The sequence below is a fragment of the Lipomyces oligophaga genome (assembly GCF_038497815.1).
Source record: "Lipomyces oligophaga strain CBS 7107 unplaced genomic scaffold V1516scaffold_3, whole genome shotgun sequence".
NCBI classification, from domain to species: Eukaryota; Fungi; Ascomycota; class Lipomycetes; order Lipomycetales; family Lipomycetaceae; genus Lipomyces; species [Lipomyces] oligophaga.
In genome coordinates this window covers 946,790-966,385 of record NW_027117787.1, presented here as the reverse complement: position 1 = coordinate 966,385, position 19,596 = coordinate 946,790, and the positions used below count along the sequence as shown (strand labels likewise).

At 45.4% G+C, this 19,596-nt stretch overlaps 9 protein-coding genes across 9 annotated transcripts; 6 read left to right on the top strand and 3 right to left on the bottom strand.

The window, feature by feature from the left end:
• Positions 1 to 31: 31 nt before the first annotated feature.
• V1516DRAFT_673268 (fungal-specific transcription factor domain-containing protein) lies at positions 32 to 3,054 on the top strand. Its single transcript, XM_066921876.1, has 5 exons — positions 32 to 382; positions 437 to 451; positions 513 to 604; positions 656 to 986; positions 1,040 to 3,054. The coding sequence occupies exons 1-5, from the start codon at positions 267 to 269 to the stop codon at positions 2,925 to 2,927; spliced, it is 2,442 nt and encodes an 813-aa protein (XP_066778135.1). The 5' UTR covers positions 32 to 266; the 3' UTR covers positions 2,928 to 3,054.
• V1516DRAFT_673266 (phosphoribosyltransferase-like protein) lies at positions 3,055 to 5,057 on the top strand. The gene is made up of 4 exons (XM_066921875.1): positions 3,055 to 3,386; positions 3,472 to 3,545; positions 3,596 to 3,667; positions 3,723 to 5,057. Exons 1-4 carry the CDS (start codon positions 3,202 to 3,204, stop codon positions 4,646 to 4,648), a joined length of 1,257 nt encoding a protein of 418 aa, XP_066778134.1. The 5' UTR covers positions 3,055 to 3,201; the 3' UTR covers positions 4,649 to 5,057.
• A 605-nt stretch (positions 5,058 to 5,662) lies between these two features.
• On the top strand, positions 5,663 to 7,293 carry V1516DRAFT_673262 (SBF-like CPA transporter family-domain-containing protein). The gene has a single exon (XM_066921874.1). It carries the CDS (start codon positions 5,828 to 5,830, stop codon positions 7,208 to 7,210), a length of 1,383 nt encoding a protein of 460 aa, XP_066778133.1. The 5' UTR covers positions 5,663 to 5,827; the 3' UTR covers positions 7,211 to 7,293.
• A 62-nt stretch (positions 7,294 to 7,355) lies between these two features.
• Positions 7,356 to 8,960, top strand: V1516DRAFT_673261 (mitochondrial carrier domain-containing protein). The gene has a single exon (XM_066921873.1). The coding sequence runs from the start codon at positions 7,434 to 7,436 to the stop codon at positions 8,784 to 8,786; it is 1,353 nt and encodes a 450-aa protein (XP_066778132.1). The 5' UTR covers positions 7,356 to 7,433; the 3' UTR covers positions 8,787 to 8,960.
• Positions 8,961 to 9,372: 412 nt separating this feature from the next.
• On the bottom strand, positions 9,373 to 10,075 carry V1516DRAFT_673260 (uncharacterized protein). The gene has a single exon (XM_066921872.1). It carries the CDS (start codon positions 9,645 to 9,647, stop codon positions 9,402 to 9,404), a length of 246 nt encoding a protein of 81 aa, XP_066778131.1. The 5' UTR covers positions 9,648 to 10,075; the 3' UTR covers positions 9,373 to 9,401.
• Positions 10,076 to 10,511: 436 nt separating this feature from the next.
• Positions 10,512 to 12,875, top strand: V1516DRAFT_673257 (kinase-like domain-containing protein). The gene has a single exon (XM_066921871.1). The coding sequence runs from the start codon at positions 10,636 to 10,638 to the stop codon at positions 12,745 to 12,747; it is 2,112 nt and encodes a 703-aa protein (XP_066778130.1). The 5' UTR covers positions 10,512 to 10,635; the 3' UTR covers positions 12,748 to 12,875.
• V1516DRAFT_673256 (uncharacterized protein) lies at positions 12,698 to 13,655 on the bottom strand. The gene has a single exon (XM_066921870.1). The coding sequence runs from the start codon at positions 13,616 to 13,618 to the stop codon at positions 13,019 to 13,021; it is 600 nt and encodes a 199-aa protein (XP_066778129.1). The 5' UTR covers positions 13,619 to 13,655; the 3' UTR covers positions 12,698 to 13,018.
• Positions 13,656 to 13,786: 131 nt separating this feature from the next.
• V1516DRAFT_673255 (riboflavin kinase-domain-containing protein) lies at positions 13,787 to 14,486 on the top strand. Its single transcript, XM_066921869.1, has one exon. The coding sequence runs from the start codon at positions 13,843 to 13,845 to the stop codon at positions 14,425 to 14,427; it is 585 nt and encodes a 194-aa protein (XP_066778128.1). The 5' UTR covers positions 13,787 to 13,842; the 3' UTR covers positions 14,428 to 14,486.
• Positions 14,487 to 14,511: 25 nt separating this feature from the next.
• On the bottom strand, positions 14,512 to 17,694 carry V1516DRAFT_622669 (SNF2 family N-terminal domain-containing protein; the record flags this gene model as incomplete). The annotated part of the gene is made up of 2 exons (XM_066919590.1): positions 14,512 to 15,680; positions 15,747 to 17,694. The coding sequence occupies 2 exons, from the start codon at positions 17,692 to 17,694 to the stop codon at positions 14,512 to 14,514; spliced, it is 3,117 nt and encodes a 1,038-aa protein (XP_066778127.1).
• Between the last annotated feature and the right edge of the window lie 1,902 nt (positions 17,695 to 19,596).

Genomic DNA, 19,596 nt, shown 5'->3' with positions numbered 1-19,596 from the left:
ATCAGCAATGAATATACGAACATAGGAGAGCAGTAGTATCACTTTTCGTTGTTGATGTTTCGAAATTGATTCGGCTTATTGCTGCATATATTATCTAGTATTGATGAGATTATCGCTAGTTTGACATTAGGGTCCCGCTAATTTGGGAAGATTGTTCGACCGGCGGTTTCTCAAGAGGCTTCGTCTGTCAGACTGTATTTTCTCTAAATCAGCTGAGATGAGATTTCAGTAGAAATTGTGCGTTTTAGATATCGACAGCAAACTTTATGATTTCCGGTGACAAGGACTCATCCTTACGGCCGGATACTATTGGACCGTCCAAGTCTTCAACGGATGACTCATATGCTAGTATTTCTGATATTTCTTGTCGTGTCTGTCGGAGGTAGGCCTTGTTTGCTCAAACTCATTTTGATGTCTTCGAGCTAACCATCGATAGGAGGAAAGTGAAATGGTCTGCATGATTATAGATATTTGGTTTTAGTTTTGATCTGAGTCGTTAGCTAATCTATCAGTGGTCGTGAACTTCCTGTCTGCAGAGTTTGTTCTCAAACGTCTCAACAATGTGAATATCCCTCGGGTCATCTCAAACCGGGCCCAAAAATCGGTTAGTTATGTCCCATGAAGACTTCATTTCTTTAACTAATTTGCTTCGTAGGGTCGTCTCAACGTCGTCACAAGCGAAGCAAAACCGAAACAAGTTCTACCGGCTATGATTCGCCGGGAGGTGCCACTGAAAATCATTCTGTATCATCTGTGATTTCAACTTCTCCCGTCCCTTCAGTATCCTCAGCATCGGCTCTTCATGAATCTCCAAAGTCTTTTAATTACTTATCTTTCATTATGCATCCTTCCCATGAGCTTTCCACCGCCCCTGAGATTAAAACTCAGTCTCCCCCGGTCTCAAAGACTACTGAAGTTATGGAGACGATTGTGATTCCACGAGCTTGTGAAGCTTTGACAATTTCTCCTTCCGAATTGAAACATCTGTAAGTAAAAGTTGCTTCTCAATAGTCTTGACATGAAACTGAATTTCTTCAAGGATGTCATCTTATTTTAGAAATATGCTGGCGGTGCAACTTTTCCATGAACCAACATTTGAAGTCAAACTACAGCAAGTACACAATCCGAATGAAGTCCATGCTCTTCTAGCCGGAATGCTTGCTTATGCCATTCGTTTTGAACCAGAGACTGGAGAACCAAATCACGGTAGTCGGATACGATATCTTCATGGCAAGTATCTAGAGCTAGCTCTGAAGTTTGTAGAGCAAGCTCTGGTCGACTGCGGAGATGATAGCCCGTCGCTGTGTCTTCTACAAGCATATATCCTTAGCACATATGGAATACTGACACATGGCGTTCGAGGAAGGGCATGGCGGGCACTGGGATCATGTATTAGGATTGCATATGAATTGAACTTGCATCTTGTTGACAGTACAGAAATCGATTACTCGCTGTATCCTGATCTCTGGGTAGAAAATGAAGAGAAACGGCGAGCCTGGTGGACGATCTGGGAAATGGATGTGTACGCCAGTGCGATCAGACGATGCCCAACGGCTATTGACTGGAAGCAAATCGAGACGTTGCTGGTTGTCGACAACGAATATTGGTATAGCAGGACACCTTGTCCGAGTGCCTTTCTTGAGTCGGACTATTTAGTTCGAGTCAAAGCATTACAAGCTAGTGGCAATGACTCACCGAAAGCCTGGTATATAGTTATTAATTCGATTATGAAGCAGGCACAGAGCATTTCTAAACCCAGTGGGATTCCTAATATGAATATGCGATCGTTGGCAGACTCGAAAAGCGCTAATTCCCAGCCGGAAATACATGTGAATTCAAGTCAGACCCGGAATTTATGGTCATATCATGGTGTAGATCCGAAAAAATCTAGCAAACAAGCTCGAGAGGATTTGGAAATGTTGTCGAACGCAGTTAGTTTGTTTAATCTGTCTCTTCCTTCACATCTTGTGTTTAGGAATCAGTACTTGAGTTTCGAAGATATACAGACTTCACGGTCGACATCTATGCGACAGGAGAATGCTGGTATACATACGATCTATTGCATGACGCAGCTTTCCAAAATGATGATTTTTCATTATAACGTTTTTGGTGGGAGTTCGCGTTCGACGGCAAGCAAGACGCCACTTTCCAGTGGACGGAAGAAAAGTCGGGAAACAAAGTCGTCTGAGCGGGAGAGTTTTGCTTTAGAGCAATACTTTGAAGCAGCGGATAATATACTTGGAATCGTCAAGCGAAGTTCTGATGATCAGATTATATACATGAATCCATTTTTAGTGTCTACAATATGGTTAGCATCAGCAGTTGAATTGGTTCATAAAGAATTCGGCCCGCCAGGTACAAATAGGGTGCTAATTAAATCCAAGTACGATGTTCTTTATCTGACGTACAAGAAATGTGCTACTTTTTGGGATATCCAGACGGCCATGCAACATAATTTGGAAGTACTGGAGAAGGAACTTGAATTGCATCGGATATTCATGGAGGAGTTAAAAGGCAAAGAGTCCGCAAGTTCTCCAGTAAATTCCGTTCCAAAGGAAAAGCGGAAAGATTATGTCGAGAAAGCCGAAATTCTTCTGCCGCCACTGTCCGTGCCACAGTCTATAGATGCTGCTAATGGATCTGCGAACCCAGTTCTACCGTCGATATCAACAACACTAGCGCCTACTTATCCCGAAATTTTGAGCCAAGGTACGTGGGCAAGACCAGGAGAGGTGTTTCCTGCACCTTCGGGACGAACTTTGAACGAGAGTCCAACCTCGACGGAAGGTTCATTAGGATCAGCAAGCAGCTCGACTCCATCCAACAATATGATTGGACTATTACAGATCCCGGCAGCGCAAGAAGGTGAAGAGTCGAATTTAGCACTATATTTGGACGAGTTATTGAGCGGATTTATCGCCTATTAAATTAGTACTGTATTATTCTATGTATTTTATTATAATTATGGTGTGTTATGTATACTACTACAGCTAAGGTAGATAACTTTGCGAATATATCAGTGGGAGTGATTTCACGTGGTTTTCCCTTTTGCCAAATTTTTTTTCTCCCACTGCACAGGGAGATAACAGCTAGAAACTAATATTGTACACGATTGATAGTTGGATATCCGAGATAAAGCAGGCTTATCAGCTAGTCTTTTTGATTTGCACTGAATCAGAAAAATAAGGATCAGTCTGGAATATGCGCAAAAGTAAAGTTTTTGTGGGTACTTCGCATCCAGAACTGGGACAGTTGATCTGTGATCGCCTTGGAGCGACAGAGGGGAAATGTACACTGAGCAAGTTTGCAAATGGTGAGACATCGGTGTCCATTGGAGAGTCTGTTCGAGATGAGGATTGTTATATTGTTCAGAGTGGCAGTAGTCGGTAAGTTTTTGTTATTTTCACTGCCTTGAATCTACAACTTCAGAGAGCAACGGCAGGAACTAAGATGGAGACTAACTGATGCAAGGATCAACGACCACATTATGGAGATGCTGATTCTTGTCGCTGCCTGTCGAGGCGGATCGGCCAACAAGATCACAGGTATGAAGATCGTATGGAATTTATTTGTATGGTCGATATTGACGTATTAGCGGTACTGCCGTACTTCCCGTACTCCAAGCAGAGCAAAATGAAAAAGCATAGAGGCGCTATCACAGCAAGAAGTAAGATTACTTGCAAAATTTCAGACAGATCTGGAATAGCAATTAACAGGACTAGTGCTCGCGAATTTGTTGACTATGGCCGGAGCAGATCATGTCATTACTATGGACTTGCATGCCGCTCAAATGCAGGGTTTTTTTACGAAGCCGATTGATAATTTACATGCTGGTCCGACACTTGCGCGATGGATACGGTTAAACGTGCCAGATTGGAAGGAAGCAGTAGTTGTTTCGAAGAACCCGGGCGGAACAAAACGTGTGACTGCCTTGGCAGACGCGCTGAAAATCAATTTTGCCATGATTCATACCGATCGACGTCGTCGTAATGTTTTTCCAATGTCTCGCGCATCGCCAACTTCATATGAGGATGAGGAAGACGAGGCAGACTTGGATCCAATGTCGATGTCTGAGATTCGGACAGCTAGAATTGTACAAGGCCATGTTGTGGATGACGATTATGAGCCCGAAGACGAGGGCTCGACGCATGGCTCGTCTCAAGATAACGAGGCGATGTTTTCTTCAATCTACTCGACAACTTCACAGACTGAGCACGCGCTAGGTGGAACTATCGACGCCACAGGGTCAGATGATGAAGACGACGGCGAGTTTGTTCAGGAGGAGAGGATGATTACATTAGTTGGAGATGTCAAGGACCGGACTGCTATTATCGTCGATGACATGATTGATAGACCAGGATCTTTTGTCGCTGCCGCTGAGCACTGTGCCAAGAACTGTGGAGCAAAAAGTGTCTATGTGGTGGCAACGCATGGAGTTTTTGGAGACGACTGTCTTGCTGAAATTGCTAGCTCCCCATATGTGGACAATATCATTGTTACAAATACATTTCCTATTTCGGCCGAGGCGCGGATGAGGTTCAGCAAGCTCACAGTGATTGATATTTCACCCATTTTGGCTGAGTGTATTCGTCGAAATCATTACGGAGAGAGTATATCGCAGTTGTTTGACCATTATATGCAATTATAATCGCTAGAAGGGTCGATGGAGAGAGAAATTTTCATACATTGAATTGGATGGTTGTAGATAGAATATGATGAATATGATTTGTCAAATGGAGATGGTTTCGTCGTTTTCGTCGGAATCTTCTGTAAATGTAGTACCAGTGATGCAGATATGTTTTAAGGATCTGCAAGACTTCTTTGGTTTATTACTAGAAGAAGACTTAACGGAGCACTGGAAGATTGACTGATTGGAGTTGAAGATTTATTAGTTGGAATATTGATTTCAACTGCTACTAGTCCATTCATACACTCATCTAATGCATGTAGGTGTGATATATCAAAATTAGCATCAACAGGACCTAAACAATAAAAGTCCGCCAAGGAGCCAATATAATATAAAATCTTGAAATATATTCAAATAACATGAGCAGAACAGTAGATGCAGCGCATCGATTAGATTTTGTGAAAATACCTTGTTAAGAAAAATAAAAGATAAAAAGATAATACAGCAAACTATTACTAATTAACTCGTTACAGCCCTAACCGGATGTGGTTGGGAGAAGAAATATATTGAGTAAGACGACTAAGGACGACCCCGGATTGAAGTAAAAGGTTGGTTGGTACGTAATGCAAGTGCTCTTATCCAAAGCTATTGGAAAAAAATAGCAATAGGTGATATAGCTATGAATATGATTACAAGGGTTCAAGCATGTGTACTTATGATACTCAAAGCAGAGGATCGGGTGTTCGATGTAGAAAGAATCTCGGTTATGGTGTACATTGAAAAGGTTTACGAACAATATCCGGTCTGATTCTCTCTGCGGTCCAGAAACTAGATGAAAACTGGCTCTGGTAATTCAGATGTCCATTTCAATTTGTATTTAGTGAAAGTAGTATATTTTCTATGTGAAATTAATTGTATGGTAAGAGTGGTGGTGAGAAGCGTAGATGAGTACGAGCCTGACTAACGCCGGAGCAAAACGAGTCGGGCGCGGCTATCCGGCGGCGGGTTGGGCATCAAAATCTTTTACAGTTGCCGAACAGAGACCGAGATTTTACATATTTTATTATTTAGATAGTAGATATTTATTAGAAACGATTTGATAGACGGAATTTATTGATATTGCATAACATAATATATTTGGTATACTGGATACGGTGTACGTTGTCCAATTTTCGTTGAGCAGCTCCTATTGATGTCAGGATGACTATCAAAAACAGTCTTGTCGCCACGAAGCGATTTTTCAAGACGCTCACGGTGATGGATGTTGTGCATTTTGCACTCGACCAATGGTTTTTGATATGTCTCGGCATAGGAATATTAATAGCATATCTTGTTCCAAATCTCGGACGGAAGGGTGGGTGGATTGCTGCGCAGTATTCGATAGTATATGTCTGTCCCGCGATTATTTTCTTCATTTCCGGCTTGACGATGGATACGAAGACTTTGGGAAAAAACCTCTTGGTTCCCAAGCTGCACGTTGTTGCGCAAGGGTTATCATATCTTTACACATCAGCGATATGGTTTGCACTGGCGTATGCCGCGCTGCAATCGAACAATCCGCATATTAACGATCAGATTCTAGCTGGGCTAGTTCTGCTGGGCTGTACGCCGACTACGATCGGGTCGAATGTCGTATTTACACGAAGTGCACATGGAAATGCTTCGGCGACGCTGATCGAGGTCGTAATTGCTAACTGCCTATCGCCGGTGTTGTCACCGGCCTTGGTTAGCATGTACATGACTTCGTCCTCCAAATGGGGTCAGTATCGACCGGCTACGAGCAGCGAACAGTACGCGACCTTGTACCGGTCGGTATTCAAACAACTCGGTTTGACCGTTTTTGTACCATTGTTTGTTGGTCAAGTTCTGCGGAATATTTTCAAGAATTTTGTCGTCAAGTATGCAGCTAAGTTTAAGATCAACAAAGCTGCATCAATTTGTTTGGTGCTTATTCTATGGTCATCCTTTTCGTCTTGTTTCTACTCGGGCGCGTTCAAGCTCATGACTCCGCAAACCACAGCGCTCGTGATGCTGCAGAACCTAGGCCTATATTTTTTCTATCTGGGAACTACGCTTGTTGTCACGCGATGGTCACATAAAATTCGTTTCCAAAATAAGCATCTAGATCGTGTGGTTGATTTTTTCCGGTTCAACAAACGGGACACTATTGCCATCTGTTATATTGTGCCAGCGAAAACCCCGGCACTCGGTGTCCCCCTCATCACCGCTTTATACGCCAATAACAATGGTCTGAGCACAAGAGACAAGGAGATGATGCAGATTCCGATGATTTTGTACCAGATCGAGCAGCTCGTCATTTCATCTTCGTCGATTCCCTTTTTCCGGCGTTGGGTAGCTGATGAAGAACAGGCCGAAGAACAGCGAAAATTGGACGCTGAGCAATCAGCTTTGGCTGAGGCTGCTGAGCAAGGACAGGCTCATGACCAGAGCATTGACCGTGATAGTTTGACCGAAGAATCTGGATCCACCGATGGAGGTTCACAGGCTGAGAATCCGGAGAGTTTGGAGAAATTGGTTGTGTCCGAGGTTTTGCATGGAGAAAAGAATATCAAGACGGGGTGATGCATAAATGGCGCTGGTGTTTTATCGTTTTTAATTATTGTTATTAGCTTATTTATTATTATAATTTAATCTATGTTGGTTCATTTTTATACTAGCTGTGGATATTGCGGCGCTGACCCAGTATGTCATTATTCGGAAGATTACTAAACTAGCTGTAAAGAAGTCTTGTTACTTTCAAATAATTTAACAAATATAATACATTAGCCTTTAGTCGGAATGTATTATGACCAATTCCAATAATCCAGGCGAAGAAAATGACTGGTATGGAATCACAAGTCCAAACGGGTTGATTCTTGAATATACAGAAAGTGGAACAGATAATGATGACAATAAGAACTCGTCGAAATCAGAACTGACATCGACGACATCAAAAAAAAAAGCAAACCAATATGTTGGAGCTGCGACGGCAGGTACACGAGCAGTTTTATCGCAGCTAATTATGCTGTATGCACGGGTTCCGATCAAACTATTCCGGCCGACGCGAGTCGATTATCTTCTCGTTCCTCGCGCGATTAACCCCTCGCTCGAAGCACCGTACAACTTCTGGACTCATTCTAGCATAGGCCTTCTACGGCACGCGGTGAATGAGCATGGATGGACATTTATTCCTCGGCAGGTCCTTCCTCCTCTACTAGCGAACTCGCTGGTTGGAGTTGTTCTTTATACGACCTATCTCGGCACACTGCCGTATTTCGGCGCAGGAGCAGACGCAAGTGCAAATACAAGTAATGCATCTTCTCCACCCGGAATCGGCGAGTTCACATATAAGCAGACATTTCTAGCTGGAGCAGTTGCTGGACTTGCGCAATCCATAGCGGCGGCGCCGATAGACGCTATATTCACACGGTTCTCAATTTCAGAGCTGCTGCAGGAACAAGACCTAGCCGACCAGCGGCCAAAATCACTTTGGCGCTACTCGATCGAAAAATTACATGCTATTGGACTGAGGGGTGCATTTACTGGGATTACTTTGTCAGCGGCGAAGGAAAGTCCTGGGTTTGCTCTGTTCTTCTCGACTTTTGAGGCGGTCAAGCAATGGAGCTACACTCGGCTTGTCGAGGAATACGGTGCACCAGTGCCTAAATTTGCAGACGCTAAAAACCGCGCGGATTCAGACGTTAATACGAATATCACCATGTCTAAGCCATCAGCGGCTCTTTATCCAACAGCGATCCTTGGAGCCGGCGCAGCCGCTACGGTCTGTTTACAATCGGTCCAGTACCCTTTAGGCAGGCTGCAGAATATATATCTTGCACTAGTCGAGACGATGGACTTCCGAAAGTATGCAGACGTCGACGGGTTACATGTTGTCAAGGGGCGCGAGTCTGTTAAGGACGTCTTGGAAACCCACTGGATGGCCTACAAACGCATGTTCCAGGAAGCTAACCGCCTGAGAACTGTTTCCAAGGGTTCATCCTCCTGGCCAGCCTGGCTGTACAAGGGGTTTGCCAAAAAGACGCTGGCTGCCGTACCGTCGAGTAGTGTTGGATTGTTTGTGTTTGAGATCATGCGGATCAAGTTTCTGGAAGAGATTGAGGGCGATGCGTTCGAAACCGATCCGGTATTTCAGCCCTGATGCTTTTGTACATATGAAATAGGTTTCCAAGCTCTCGATCTAATATGTAATACATAGAATAAATAGAGAATCATTTTATTACTATCAAAGAGAAACGAATGATGTATTTAGTCTGAAGCAATGTATATAAAGTGCTAAGCAATTTCGAGACAGAGATTTTGATGTTGGTGTCTACTATTCTAAATTAATAGCTGAAGAAATGTCAATTTTAGCTATTAAATGACACTAAAACCAACTGGCCACGAAAAACAGGTCAGAACTAGTTGAGTATTGGCGTCACTGTAGAGCTGAGGATAGGGAGTAAGGAGTCGCGGAATCTAGTTCGAAGCGAAGCAGCCTTTCTATTTTAGCGCTTAGCCCCCTGCTTATAGGGAATAAGCTTCTGATTTTATCCTGATTACTGGCCATGAGGTTCATTTTGTGGCTACAACAAATTAACAATCAAGGTGCTGGATAATGCGCAATTTGTGATTCAGGAAATTCGGTTCCGTAGTTAGTGTTGCCTTTAATCCCATTGACCTAGGGCTGAAGATCAGGCACAACGCAAAACAGTTTCGTGGCTATTTTTCTGCGCGTCCTATTTTGTCGCTAAACTCATAATTATTTCATATGACGTCACATCTTGCTCCAGATCTTATTTAGAAAATGATATTTCTTCTCTGCTGTTACTTGTACAGAAGAGAAAGACGGGTGGAGTTCAAATCTGAGGAAACGCGTCTTCTTGAAAGCCGCGCGTACGGACTGCGCGCTCGTGAGGAGACAGCAAACGTAGACAACGAATACTTTCATTAATTGGGCAACCGGGATCGGCGACAACCATGATCTGATAAAAAAACGTTCGACATGATTCAATTTGTCCATACTGAATTATACACGGAACATTCTGGAATGCGGTAGTGGGCAGAACGCAGGTTGTTTTCCTTGTTGTGTGTAGAACTGAAGATCTGGCTGTTTGGCTATGCCATGATTGTCTGAAATTCACATAGATGGAGTGGCAAGTTTAGGGAGCTTGTTGCGAACTCTGTCGGTCAAGGTCAAATGTGCAGAATGTCCAGTCCCGTAATGGATCAGATATTATCGCAACTACGACGCACTACGTTAGACAAAACAATTCATCCTTTTCTAGATGCCAGTCCTTTACTCCGCTGCACTCTGCTACAATGCTGTATTCTCATATCGCTCTCACTCTGCCAGAGAACATCAGTCACGTGATTCAAGCACCGCAGCACAGCCAGAACCGGATTGAACAGTAGGATAACTATAGGGGTTCGACTTCGCGCTCTCAACAGTCTTAAAACTATTATTGCATGAGAGTTGCTTGCCAATACTAATGCCAATAGCAGTGCCAAAGTTTGTTCCTAGAGCGGCAGTCGAGTCAGTCAAGCTATCGCAAACTGAATCGTCTGAAGTGCAACCCGAAGCATCGTCGATCCTCGAGTGCCGCTCAGATCTGCCGAGCCAGAAACACAACGAACACCACCGTGCTCTGAGAGCCACGTCTTTCAGGATACCGGAGCAAATACGTAACCAGAAACCCTTCTTTTATGCTTAAGCCAAATCGGAATCGTGGATTTACTGTTGATTAGCCGCTTTGCACATGTAAACACAATATGGCCCACTATATAATCCAAGTGGCTAGACAGAGGACCTGGACACCGCCACAGCCACCGCCACGCCGGGGTATTGTCAAATACAAAAGTGGGAAACCATCGTACAATTCCTGTTTATCGACTTCCTAAATAAACTACACAAGCTTCGCAAAGAACGACTTCGAATCGCATAAATATTGTGCTGATCTCCTCGCAGTCTACTATACGTATCTGTATTCGAAGCTCACAACACAGCCCTAATGGACGCGGATCCCTCGTCGATGTCGTCGTCGTCGTCCACGTCGGCCACGTCCACGTCGTCCGTGATGTCGTCGTCATCGTCCACGTCGCCATCCGCACCAGAACGACGGCCCTCGCAGCCCACACTAAGCGTTCGGACGTCTAACTTATCTGGAGCGGGCCGTCTCCCTGAAAAAGCTGAACCCCAAGATCAGATAATGCTTTCGCCTTCTGCTGGCCTCGCGCCTTCTGCTGTGATTCAGTCTTCACCGACCTCTAACTCTCTTCTGCCTCGACTAATCCAGCTCAATAGCGGGCAACAGCTGCAACAACTTCAACAACTGCAGCCAGATGTCTATATGCACACACGTTCGGCCTCGTTTGATTCCCCGCTGAGCGCTACTTTCTACAGAGACCTCACTCCTCTGCCATCGCCGATCGTCTCGTCCTGGTCAACTTCGCGCTCGCCCTCTTCTTCCTCTTCAACTGCTTCCTCCTCCTCTTCGTCTTCCGCAGGACCAGTGAACCCTGCCCTTTCTGCTGCCGCAATCGCCGTCTCTGCATCGCCCGCGGCGGCTGCCATGGCCCGCGCTAGCTCGCGGACTATTTCTGCTAGACTGATCTCAAATTCTGGCGTTTCTGCCACGCCTGTGTTCCCTCTCGTCACCGTCCTTCCACCAACCGCTGCACGACCGAGAAAGCCCTACGGTGAGCTGGACCAACCTCCAGACTCGCGCTCGCTGTTTGCAAAACCTGTAGGCTCTACTTCATCTTCCTCCTCATCGGTATCGTTACGTCCTTCGTCACCTCCGACATCGCCTCCTGAGTCGCCTTTCATTCAGAGCCCTGAGCGCGGAGACCTACGGTCCTCGCCAACGAAAGATGATCCAACCGGACTCGGGATTTCCTCATACAAAGCCAACGAAGCTATCGTCAGCTCAACGTCACCTCTTCCATCACTCTCCACTACTACCACTCTTACGATTTCTTCAGTTTCGCCGTCCCCTACCTTGTCGTCTGTACCAGGAACAATTTTCCCTGTGCAGCAGAAATCCGTTTCCGTGTCTGGACCAGACACTTCACTAAACGATCCCATGAAGCGCGAGCTCGTCCGGGGCCGCACCCTCTATGACACTGGTGAGGTGTTTGAAGCATATGAAGGAACGCTCAGTACAAACTTGCGAAAGGTTCGATGGAAGGAAGAGCGACTGCTAGGGAAAGGCACATTTTCGCGGGTCGTTCTAGCTCGACGAGTCGATCCACAGGAATCGTCCGGCAGCGAACAATTAGTAGCAGTCAAAATCGTCGAACTGTCTGCTGCCGGTGGAGCAAGCCGCGAGCGGATCGAGAGTGGTCTGAAGCGCGAAGTAGAAATTTTGAAAGAATTGTCACATCCATGTCTGATCCAATTGGTTGCATTCAATCTCGAGCCTGCCCGAGCGCTAATTGTTTTACCGTTCTGTATAGGCGGCGATTTGTTCGATGTGGCTACATCGCCAAACCGGGCCAAAATACTGCAAGCTCCACTAGTGCAGCGCGTGTTTGGAGAAATTGTCTCTGCAGTAAAATATTTGCATGAACACAATATTGTTCATCGTGATTTAAAATTGGAAAATGTATTATTGAATTTTTCGCATGAGCAGTTGTTGGACGCTGTGGCTGGCCGGCGGGCTTTGACTACGTTGGCCGATTTCGGGTTATCACGGCATATTGATCCCGATAATCCCTTGTTAACTACGCGATGTGGATCTGAAGACTATGCGCCGCCGGAGATTATCATGGGACAAGCATACGATGGCCGACAAACAGACTCATGGGCACTTGGTGTGCTACTATTTTCACTGATGGAAGGACGGTTTCCCTTTGATGGTCCGCCGCCAAATTTTAGTCCAGACGGCCAAGGTACGGCGCGACGGAGCAGTGGCAGGAATCGGGTGAAGCACCGGATTGCCCGCGTGGAATGGGCGTGGTATAAATACTCGAGTACGATGAAGTACGACGAGGAAGCGTGGACCGGGGCGAAAATAATTGTGGATAACTGCTTAAAGCGCCGAGAGTCGCGGTGGGGAATAGCCGAAATTGCGCAGAGTCCATGGTGTCGGGAAGTGTTAGCTCTTAATTTGATCAGGTAGTTGGCGTTTTGATTGATTTTTTCTGTTGGTTGAGTTTCGGTTGAATGATGTGCATTAGATACGTATGATTAGGCGTTTGTATAATACAAGTTGTAACACATAGACTGCGAGATACTGTCGTGAGAGAGGTACGAAGTGACGAGGTTTCTCAGATTAGATCAAGTAAAACTATCATGAATGCTTAAACCAGTACGGGATATTCAATCTCGCAGGTTACAGCATCAAGAAACTAATAATCATCATTGAAACCTCCATCAAACGAAAAGAAATATCAGATTAACTTTGTCGGTTTGTTCGAATCAATCTTTCTTTTCTTCCCGACTCTGGCATATTCGGAAGAAGACATCAATATCTTCGAGGTTGCTTTCGAGTACTGTTTCTTACCCAGGACTGTTGCGTGGTTGATTTCTGTCTGCGCTTTGCGAAGCAAGACTGGATGCGAACCGATGTATTTTCCATTCATTTCCTTGAACGCTGTAAAGTAATCTGCAGAGTCTTTGAACGCGACAAACCCGTAACCTTTGTTTTTTCCTGCCTTTTGGTCGCGGATCACTTTAGTTTTCGATACTGACGGATACTTTGAAAATGCCTTCTTTAGCGTGTCATCCGTTGCTTCTCCACCGAGATTCCCTACAAATAATCGAAAATGTGTCGGATCCCATTCCAAAAGTGTAGAATCTTCCCACTTTCGGCCGCCTCCTGATCGGATTACAGTCTTGCGTGGTCCTTCATGGTCTTCTGGTTGGCTCGAAGATGAGTTCGTCGAAGTCGAGTTGGTAATGATTGCAGATTTGGTGATCGTGGTTGGCCGCGTGATCGAAGGAGCAACGCCAGCACCAAGAGGTTTTAATTTCTTGTTGCTTCCATTCATTTTTATGTCGGTATTATCGTAAGAACATATATTATTTTAATGTCTTCTACTGAATCCCAAATATAAAATACCTAGTAGAGACGTGACTGCGCCGCAGTTGGGACTATATTGGACATCTGTTCTTCGATATCTCTGATTACATATCGAATCCTACAGAATAATTTAACGTATATATCGAAATATTAATATATATACACCTCTCCTCACACCACAATCATAGAACAATGCCAATTGCTGAAACTCCAGAAGAGCCTTATCCAGTTTTTATTGATTCTCATGTCATTTCAGGGTTTGGTCGTGGCTCGAGCGAACTTGGGATTCCGACTGCAAATATCCCTCCTTCAGACCTACTAGCATCGAAGATTCCGCACGGCCAAACAGGTATCTACTTTGGCTTTGCTAAAGTATCCGGAAATTATGGAACTTTGAAGCGCATTCAGGCTGAGACTAGCAATGGCGATGCTGACCCAGATGCGACTACGACACCTCCAAAATCTGTAATCATCCCGTCAAATACACCTCTCTCGGCGCCTGATGCCGTTGTTCTACCAATGGTTATGTCACTTGGCTGGAACCCGTTCTACGGTAACTCGGAACCCTCCGCTGAAGTCCATATTGTTCATAAGTTCGGCGCCCAGTTTTATGGTGCTAATATCAAAATTGCTGTTCTCGGATATATCAGACCGGAGTCTGACTTTGTCTCCGTCGACGCACTCGTCGAGGAAATCATGAACGACATCAGGTTGGCAAAAGACGCTTTGCTTACTGGCCCATATGCTGCGGTTGCAGAAAGTGCTTTCTTTATCTAGAATAATTTCTGAGCCTAATTCTTGCATATTGTAATCTATAATACATTGTTGTTCTATAATCTGCCCATCCAAAAGAAGTAATTCTCACTCAAGTAACCAGTATGCAACATCTTTTCCTGGTTTCTGCTGGAAGTCAATTCCCACGCTCTCACCTCCTCCTACTGTCCCTCCGTTTTCACTTCCATCTCCTTCGCCAGCCGTGCCCGTTTTTTCCCCATCTCCATCCTCCCCATTTCCAGCCCCGCCTTCCATAACAACACGTTGTACATGCATCTTCTGCTTCGCTCGATCCCGCATCCGCTCCTCAATTGTGCCTCGAACTAGTAATCTGTATACAGTCACTTGCTTCGTCTGGCCTAATCGATGAGCCCGATCCATAGCCTGTGAATCTATTGTAGGATTCCAGTCGCTGTCATAAAAGATAACAGTATCTGCTGCCGTAAGATTTATTCCAAGGCCTCCCGCTCGGGTGGATAGTAAAAACACAAATAACTCTGGCTTCGTCTGCCAATCGTTCACTAAATCTCGTCGATCCGACAACTTGGATGAACCATCAAGCCGGACGTACTTGTACTGCCTGTACCCCAAATACTCCTCCATCAAGTCCATCATCTTTGTCATCTGAAAATAAACTAGCACCCTGTGGTCATTCGCCTTCAGTTCTGCCAATAAACTGTCTAGTTTCAAAAGCTTGCCCGAATCAGTCACCAACTTGGATATCGGCGGAATTCGAATCGGCGAATACCCAAAGAGATCAGAGGACGGCTGTGGAAGAAGATTGGTAACCGGATACTTATCCATCGAAACACCTTTCTCAATCAGACCTATCTCCGTTCGGACACTTGCTGGGAACAGCATCGCTCTCGTTTTCATAGAAAATAATATGTCGTTCCAATAAGGCGCAAACCCAGCTTGTGAGCAATTCATATCTACCGGTGGTGCTACAACGGCTGGATCGTATAATGGCTCCATCTTGTGCAAATTATGCTCATGCGCATATGCTTCGGAGGCTCGATTAAGTCCACCGGTGACATCTTCAATCAGCATCGTTGCTAGCTCCCTATCGACCTCAGAGCGCCGCGGAAGTAGCAAGAACGATCGTTCGGAACTTTCCACTTCCAAAGCAGTATGCCGTATCATGCTCTTATGCTCTTGGCTAGCCGTAACTGCTCTTGTTACAATATTGTCATGGAAAGCTCGACTAACCGAATTCGCGGTCTCATCTACAAATTTTAGCCACGAAAAGGCTCCATCTGTTCATGTGATTAGTACAATCCTTCACAACCTATAAATTCTTTCATTCTAATTCAGATACTTACTGTCGGAATCATTTTCGGAAATATAGTCCGCTTCCCAGATATTGAGTAAATGGTCCAAATATCGGCCTCGGAATCCACTTTCGCCTTCACGATCAGGTCCTATACATTCATCAAACATAATCTTCGGTAATTGGAAAGTCAACCGATTTTTGACACTATAGTGGACATCTATGAAATGACCTTCTCTCATAAAAGAACCAGTTTGCGCAAATCGGGTCAAAGCAAAGGGAGATTTGGTGTCTGAACGCTCAAAGAGATCAGGATGATTACAGACTTTCCGGAATTGCATCACTAAATTCATCAAATTCTGATTCGACTCATCTGACTCTGCCTGTTCCATAATATCTGCAATGTTGATTTGGGCTTTCAAAGCGCGATACATTTCTCGCTGACGGTGCGTGAGATCGCAATACAGATCAATTTCGATCTTATCTCCTAGCTCCGACTGAACATGCTTCTTGACTCGCCTTAGCATGAACGGCTTTAGAATCATATGTAGTCGTTTGAGTTGCTCTTCATTGAGTTGTGTATTACTCGTCGCATGAGATTCAATATCTTTGGAAAACCACTCAGAGAATTCATCATGAGAATCGAACAGAGTAGGCATAATAAAATGCAATAGAGCCCACAATTCTTGCATAGAATTTTGAATTGGCGTACCAGTCAAAAGTAGACGATTGCGGCACTGGAATCCAAGTAACGATTTCCATCTCGTCGAAGACGAAGATTTGATCGCTTGTGCTTCGTCGAGAATCATGTATTGCCACTTGATACGCTGGAAATACTGGGCATCTGCTACAATAAGCTGATAAGATGTAACTAGAACATGAAAAGGTGCATCCTTAGTGTATCGAAGCTGTTTACGATCCCAAAACTTGCGCAAAATTTTCCTATCCTTTGCGTTACCCCAATAAGGCAGTGCCTTGAAATCAGGAACAAATTTGGCAATTTCCTGCTGCCAGTTGTGAAGTGTAGATGCAGGGGCAATGACTAAAAATGGACCCCAAATATTGTGCACTTCGGCTAAGTAAGCCATGACTGAAATACTTTGAACGGTCTTTCCCAACCCCATTTCATCAGCCAAAATTCCATTGATACCTTGTTCATACAAATTAACAAGCCAATTGAGACCTTTGAGCTGATATCCTTTAAGGGTGCAAGAAAGCAATTTAGGTTGCTCAATCGCAATATCACCAAGAGTTGTAGGGTTCTGGAAATTCATTTCCCCAGACTCGTCATCATTCACATCAGTCGCTTTCGCATTTGCGCTGGCTGTTTTATCAAATAATTTTGCACGCTCTTGGGCTGACATGACAGCCGAATGTGCATTGTGCATAGCAGCCTGCCTCAGATCGTCGTCATGGGCTCCATCAAAATCAAGTTCTGATATATCCCGCCGTTGAGCATCAGCCAACAATTCTTGTTCTTCTTGAGTCTTGGTCGCTGCTTCCTCTGCGGTTGCTCTCTTTTGGACCTCTGCTTCGTTTTCATCAGTAGCAACATCATCACCAGTAGACTCAGCTTCAATCTCATCGGTTTTAATTTTGCGGCCAATGAAGTGAGAATAAAGCTCGGTCTGAGTAATGAGGAAATTGAGTTTTCGTGCCTGTCTACGCGCTTCTCGAGACTCCTCCTCCTTCTTCGCGCGATCTATAGCTTCCTTTTCGGCTTTACGACGAGAATCACGCTCTTCACGTTCATTTCGTTTCCAGTAAACCAACATTTCCCTCATTGCACGTCGCGCCCTTGCCTGAAGATCTTTGACATTTTTATTTGTTCGGAACTGCCAGCGACGAGCTTCCTTGACAGCCAACTGTACAGTTTTACGAGCATTTGTCTGTCGAATATTCACCGAGCTAGTGACAGTTCGTGCAACACGAGGTACCTCTTTGCGAGAAATATCGCGCCAGATCGAATCATACATGTTGTTATAGCTCTTGGAATACATTTTAATTTCACGCGCAGTTGGCATTGCACTCTTTGCAGCTTCGGCATTAGCCTTTTCTGCTGCTTTTTCCGCAGCCTTCTCAGCTTTTTCTGCGGCCTTTCGTTCAGCAGCAGCCGCTTTTTCAGCAGCCCTCTCAGCAGCGCGCTCAGCAGCTGCGATGCTCTTTCTGCTCTTCTTTGGTTTCAAGGTAATCTTGATACCACTAACAGACGATTCATCTTCAGCACCTTCTTCGGTCACATTCTTGCCTTTAGCATCGCCCGTTGTACTTTCAGCGGCTGCTAGGCCAGTAGCCGCTGCTATCTGAGACGATCGCTTCTTTTTAGGACGCTTTTTGGGTGGTTCTGTAATATCAGCGGCCATAATATCAGCTTCAAAAGAAGCTGGAGCGAGAAGTGCAGAGTCCTCATCTTCCTTGATAGCTGCAGAAGAACGCTTTCTTGCTTTTGATTTGCGTTTGGAAGTGCCTGGTGCTGATCCATCAACGGGAATGTCCTTAGATTTCCTCTTCTTGGCTTTCTTGGCAGGCTTCTCATCTTCGAAATCTAAACAGCGGTTAATATACATTTGGATCTTCACAAATAAGGATGAACATACATTCAGCCGTAGTATCAGGTTCTCCTCCTAGTTCAAGCTTCTGAGATTCTTCGTCAGCCATACCATTCAGAGCTTCTGCAGGTGCAGACGCAATCTGCGATGCAAGATCTGTTTCTTTAAGTGAAGCTTTTTTGCGACTCTTTTTCTTTGGTACTGGCCGCTGGTTGCGCTTGCGTTCGCGCTCAAGATCTTCCTCTTCCCGCAAAACCAACGCGAAGGCGTCGTCATGAAAGTAGTTTCTAGCCTGATCACGACCTCGCATAGTAGCCAAATCGTAATATTCAAGTTTACCTGTTTGATATGCAGCACGATAATGGTTTCGCGCATAAGATGTTAGTTGTTCGATTTCGTTGAAGCAGCGATTAAGAGAATTCATGTACTCTAACTTCTCAGCAGCAAATCTCTCGTCATCTGCTGGATCGTCAGCCGAAGATTCACTTGTAGAAGGTGAAGTTGTTCGAACAAGCGGAGACCCAGATGAGGCAGATGTGGAAGCTGAACCCAGACCATTAGAGCCTCCAGTGACAATACCAGTGGCAGCGGACAAATTGCTATCGGGAGCCGGAAGCTCTGCAGAAGTTATAGCAGCCGCAGCGGCAGCTGTCCGTCGACGAGTGGAGCGGCGGGTCTCTACGGCCGAACCTACGGACGAAAATTCAGTCTCGTCCGGATCAAATTCCATGTCGGGATGATGAAGAGGGAGGCTCGATCGACGACTGCTTAGAGAAACTTGTGCGTGATTGGAGTGATCTGCAGAGGTGGAGGCGGAAGCGCGTTTTGATCGTTTTGACGAAGGACGTAGACTGTGATTTTCATCGCGGTCGGAAGCCGCTGAACCAGATGTCGCAGGACCAGGCCCAGAAGCAATTGAGTTAGGCGCCGAAGTGGGAGTGCCGATCGACGAGTTCTGAGACGAGCGCTTGCGTCGTTTGCGCGACTCGCTCAACCCCGTCGACGCGGACGAGCTGCGAGGGTGCGGCTCATCTTTAGCGGACTGAGAAGGAGGGACGGAGGTCGGATGGGTGAAGCCTGATTCGGGGGAGGAGGGGGAATGTGAATTTGAATGCGAGTGCGAACGCGAAACAGAAGGATAGTAATGAGGCACATTGCTACCTGTGGAAGCCGGCGTGGGCTGAGGGGCGGTGTGGTGCTGGCGCTGGGTCTGTAGGGTAGAGGGAGAAGGGTTTGTTGGCGAAGGGTGCGTGTTAGAGGAAGAGGAAGGCTCGGTGTTCAGCAGGGACAAAATGGACATTGCTCCGCGTGAGGGAGTCGAAGGCTGGGCGGTAGGAGAAGTCGGCGCCGGAG

Bases quoted from the DNA above. Each gene is read 5' to 3' on its own strand.
- V1516DRAFT_673268 (XM_066921876.1), top strand. From the start codon at position 267: ATGATTTCCGGTGACAAGGACTCATCCTTACGGCCGGATACTATTGGA. The intron at 605-655 runs GTTAGTTATGTC...TTTGCTTCGTAG, and splicing joins CAAACCGGGCCCAAAAATCG to GGTCGTCTCAACGTCGTCAC. The intron at 987-1,039 runs GTAAGTAAAAGT...AATTTCTTCAAG, and splicing joins CCTTCCGAATTGAAACATCT to GATGTCATCTTATTTTAGAA.
- V1516DRAFT_673266 (XM_066921875.1), top strand. From the start codon at position 3,202: ATGCGCAAAAGTAAAGTTTTTGTGGGTACTTCGCATCCAGAACTGGGA. The intron at 3,387-3,471 runs GTAAGTTTTTGT...AACTGATGCAAG, and splicing joins GTTCAGAGTGGCAGTAGTCG to GATCAACGACCACATTATGG. The intron at 3,546-3,595 runs GTATGAAGATCG...TTGACGTATTAG, and splicing joins ATCGGCCAACAAGATCACAG to CGGTACTGCCGTACTTCCCG.
- V1516DRAFT_673262 (XM_066921874.1), top strand. From the start codon at position 5,828: ATGACTATCAAAAACAGTCTTGTCGCCACGAAGCGATTTTTCAAGACG.
- V1516DRAFT_673261 (XM_066921873.1), top strand. From the start codon at position 7,434: ATGACCAATTCCAATAATCCAGGCGAAGAAAATGACTGGTATGGAATC.
- V1516DRAFT_673260 (XM_066921872.1), bottom strand. From the start codon at position 9,647: ATGGACAAATTGAATCATGTCGAACGTTTTTTTATCAGATCATGGTTG.
- V1516DRAFT_673257 (XM_066921871.1), top strand. From the start codon at position 10,636: ATGGACGCGGATCCCTCGTCGATGTCGTCGTCGTCGTCCACGTCGGCC.
- V1516DRAFT_673256 (XM_066921870.1), bottom strand. From the start codon at position 13,618: ATGAATGGAAGCAACAAGAAATTAAAACCTCTTGGTGCTGGCGTTGCT.
- V1516DRAFT_673255 (XM_066921869.1), top strand. From the start codon at position 13,843: ATGCCAATTGCTGAAACTCCAGAAGAGCCTTATCCAGTTTTTATTGAT.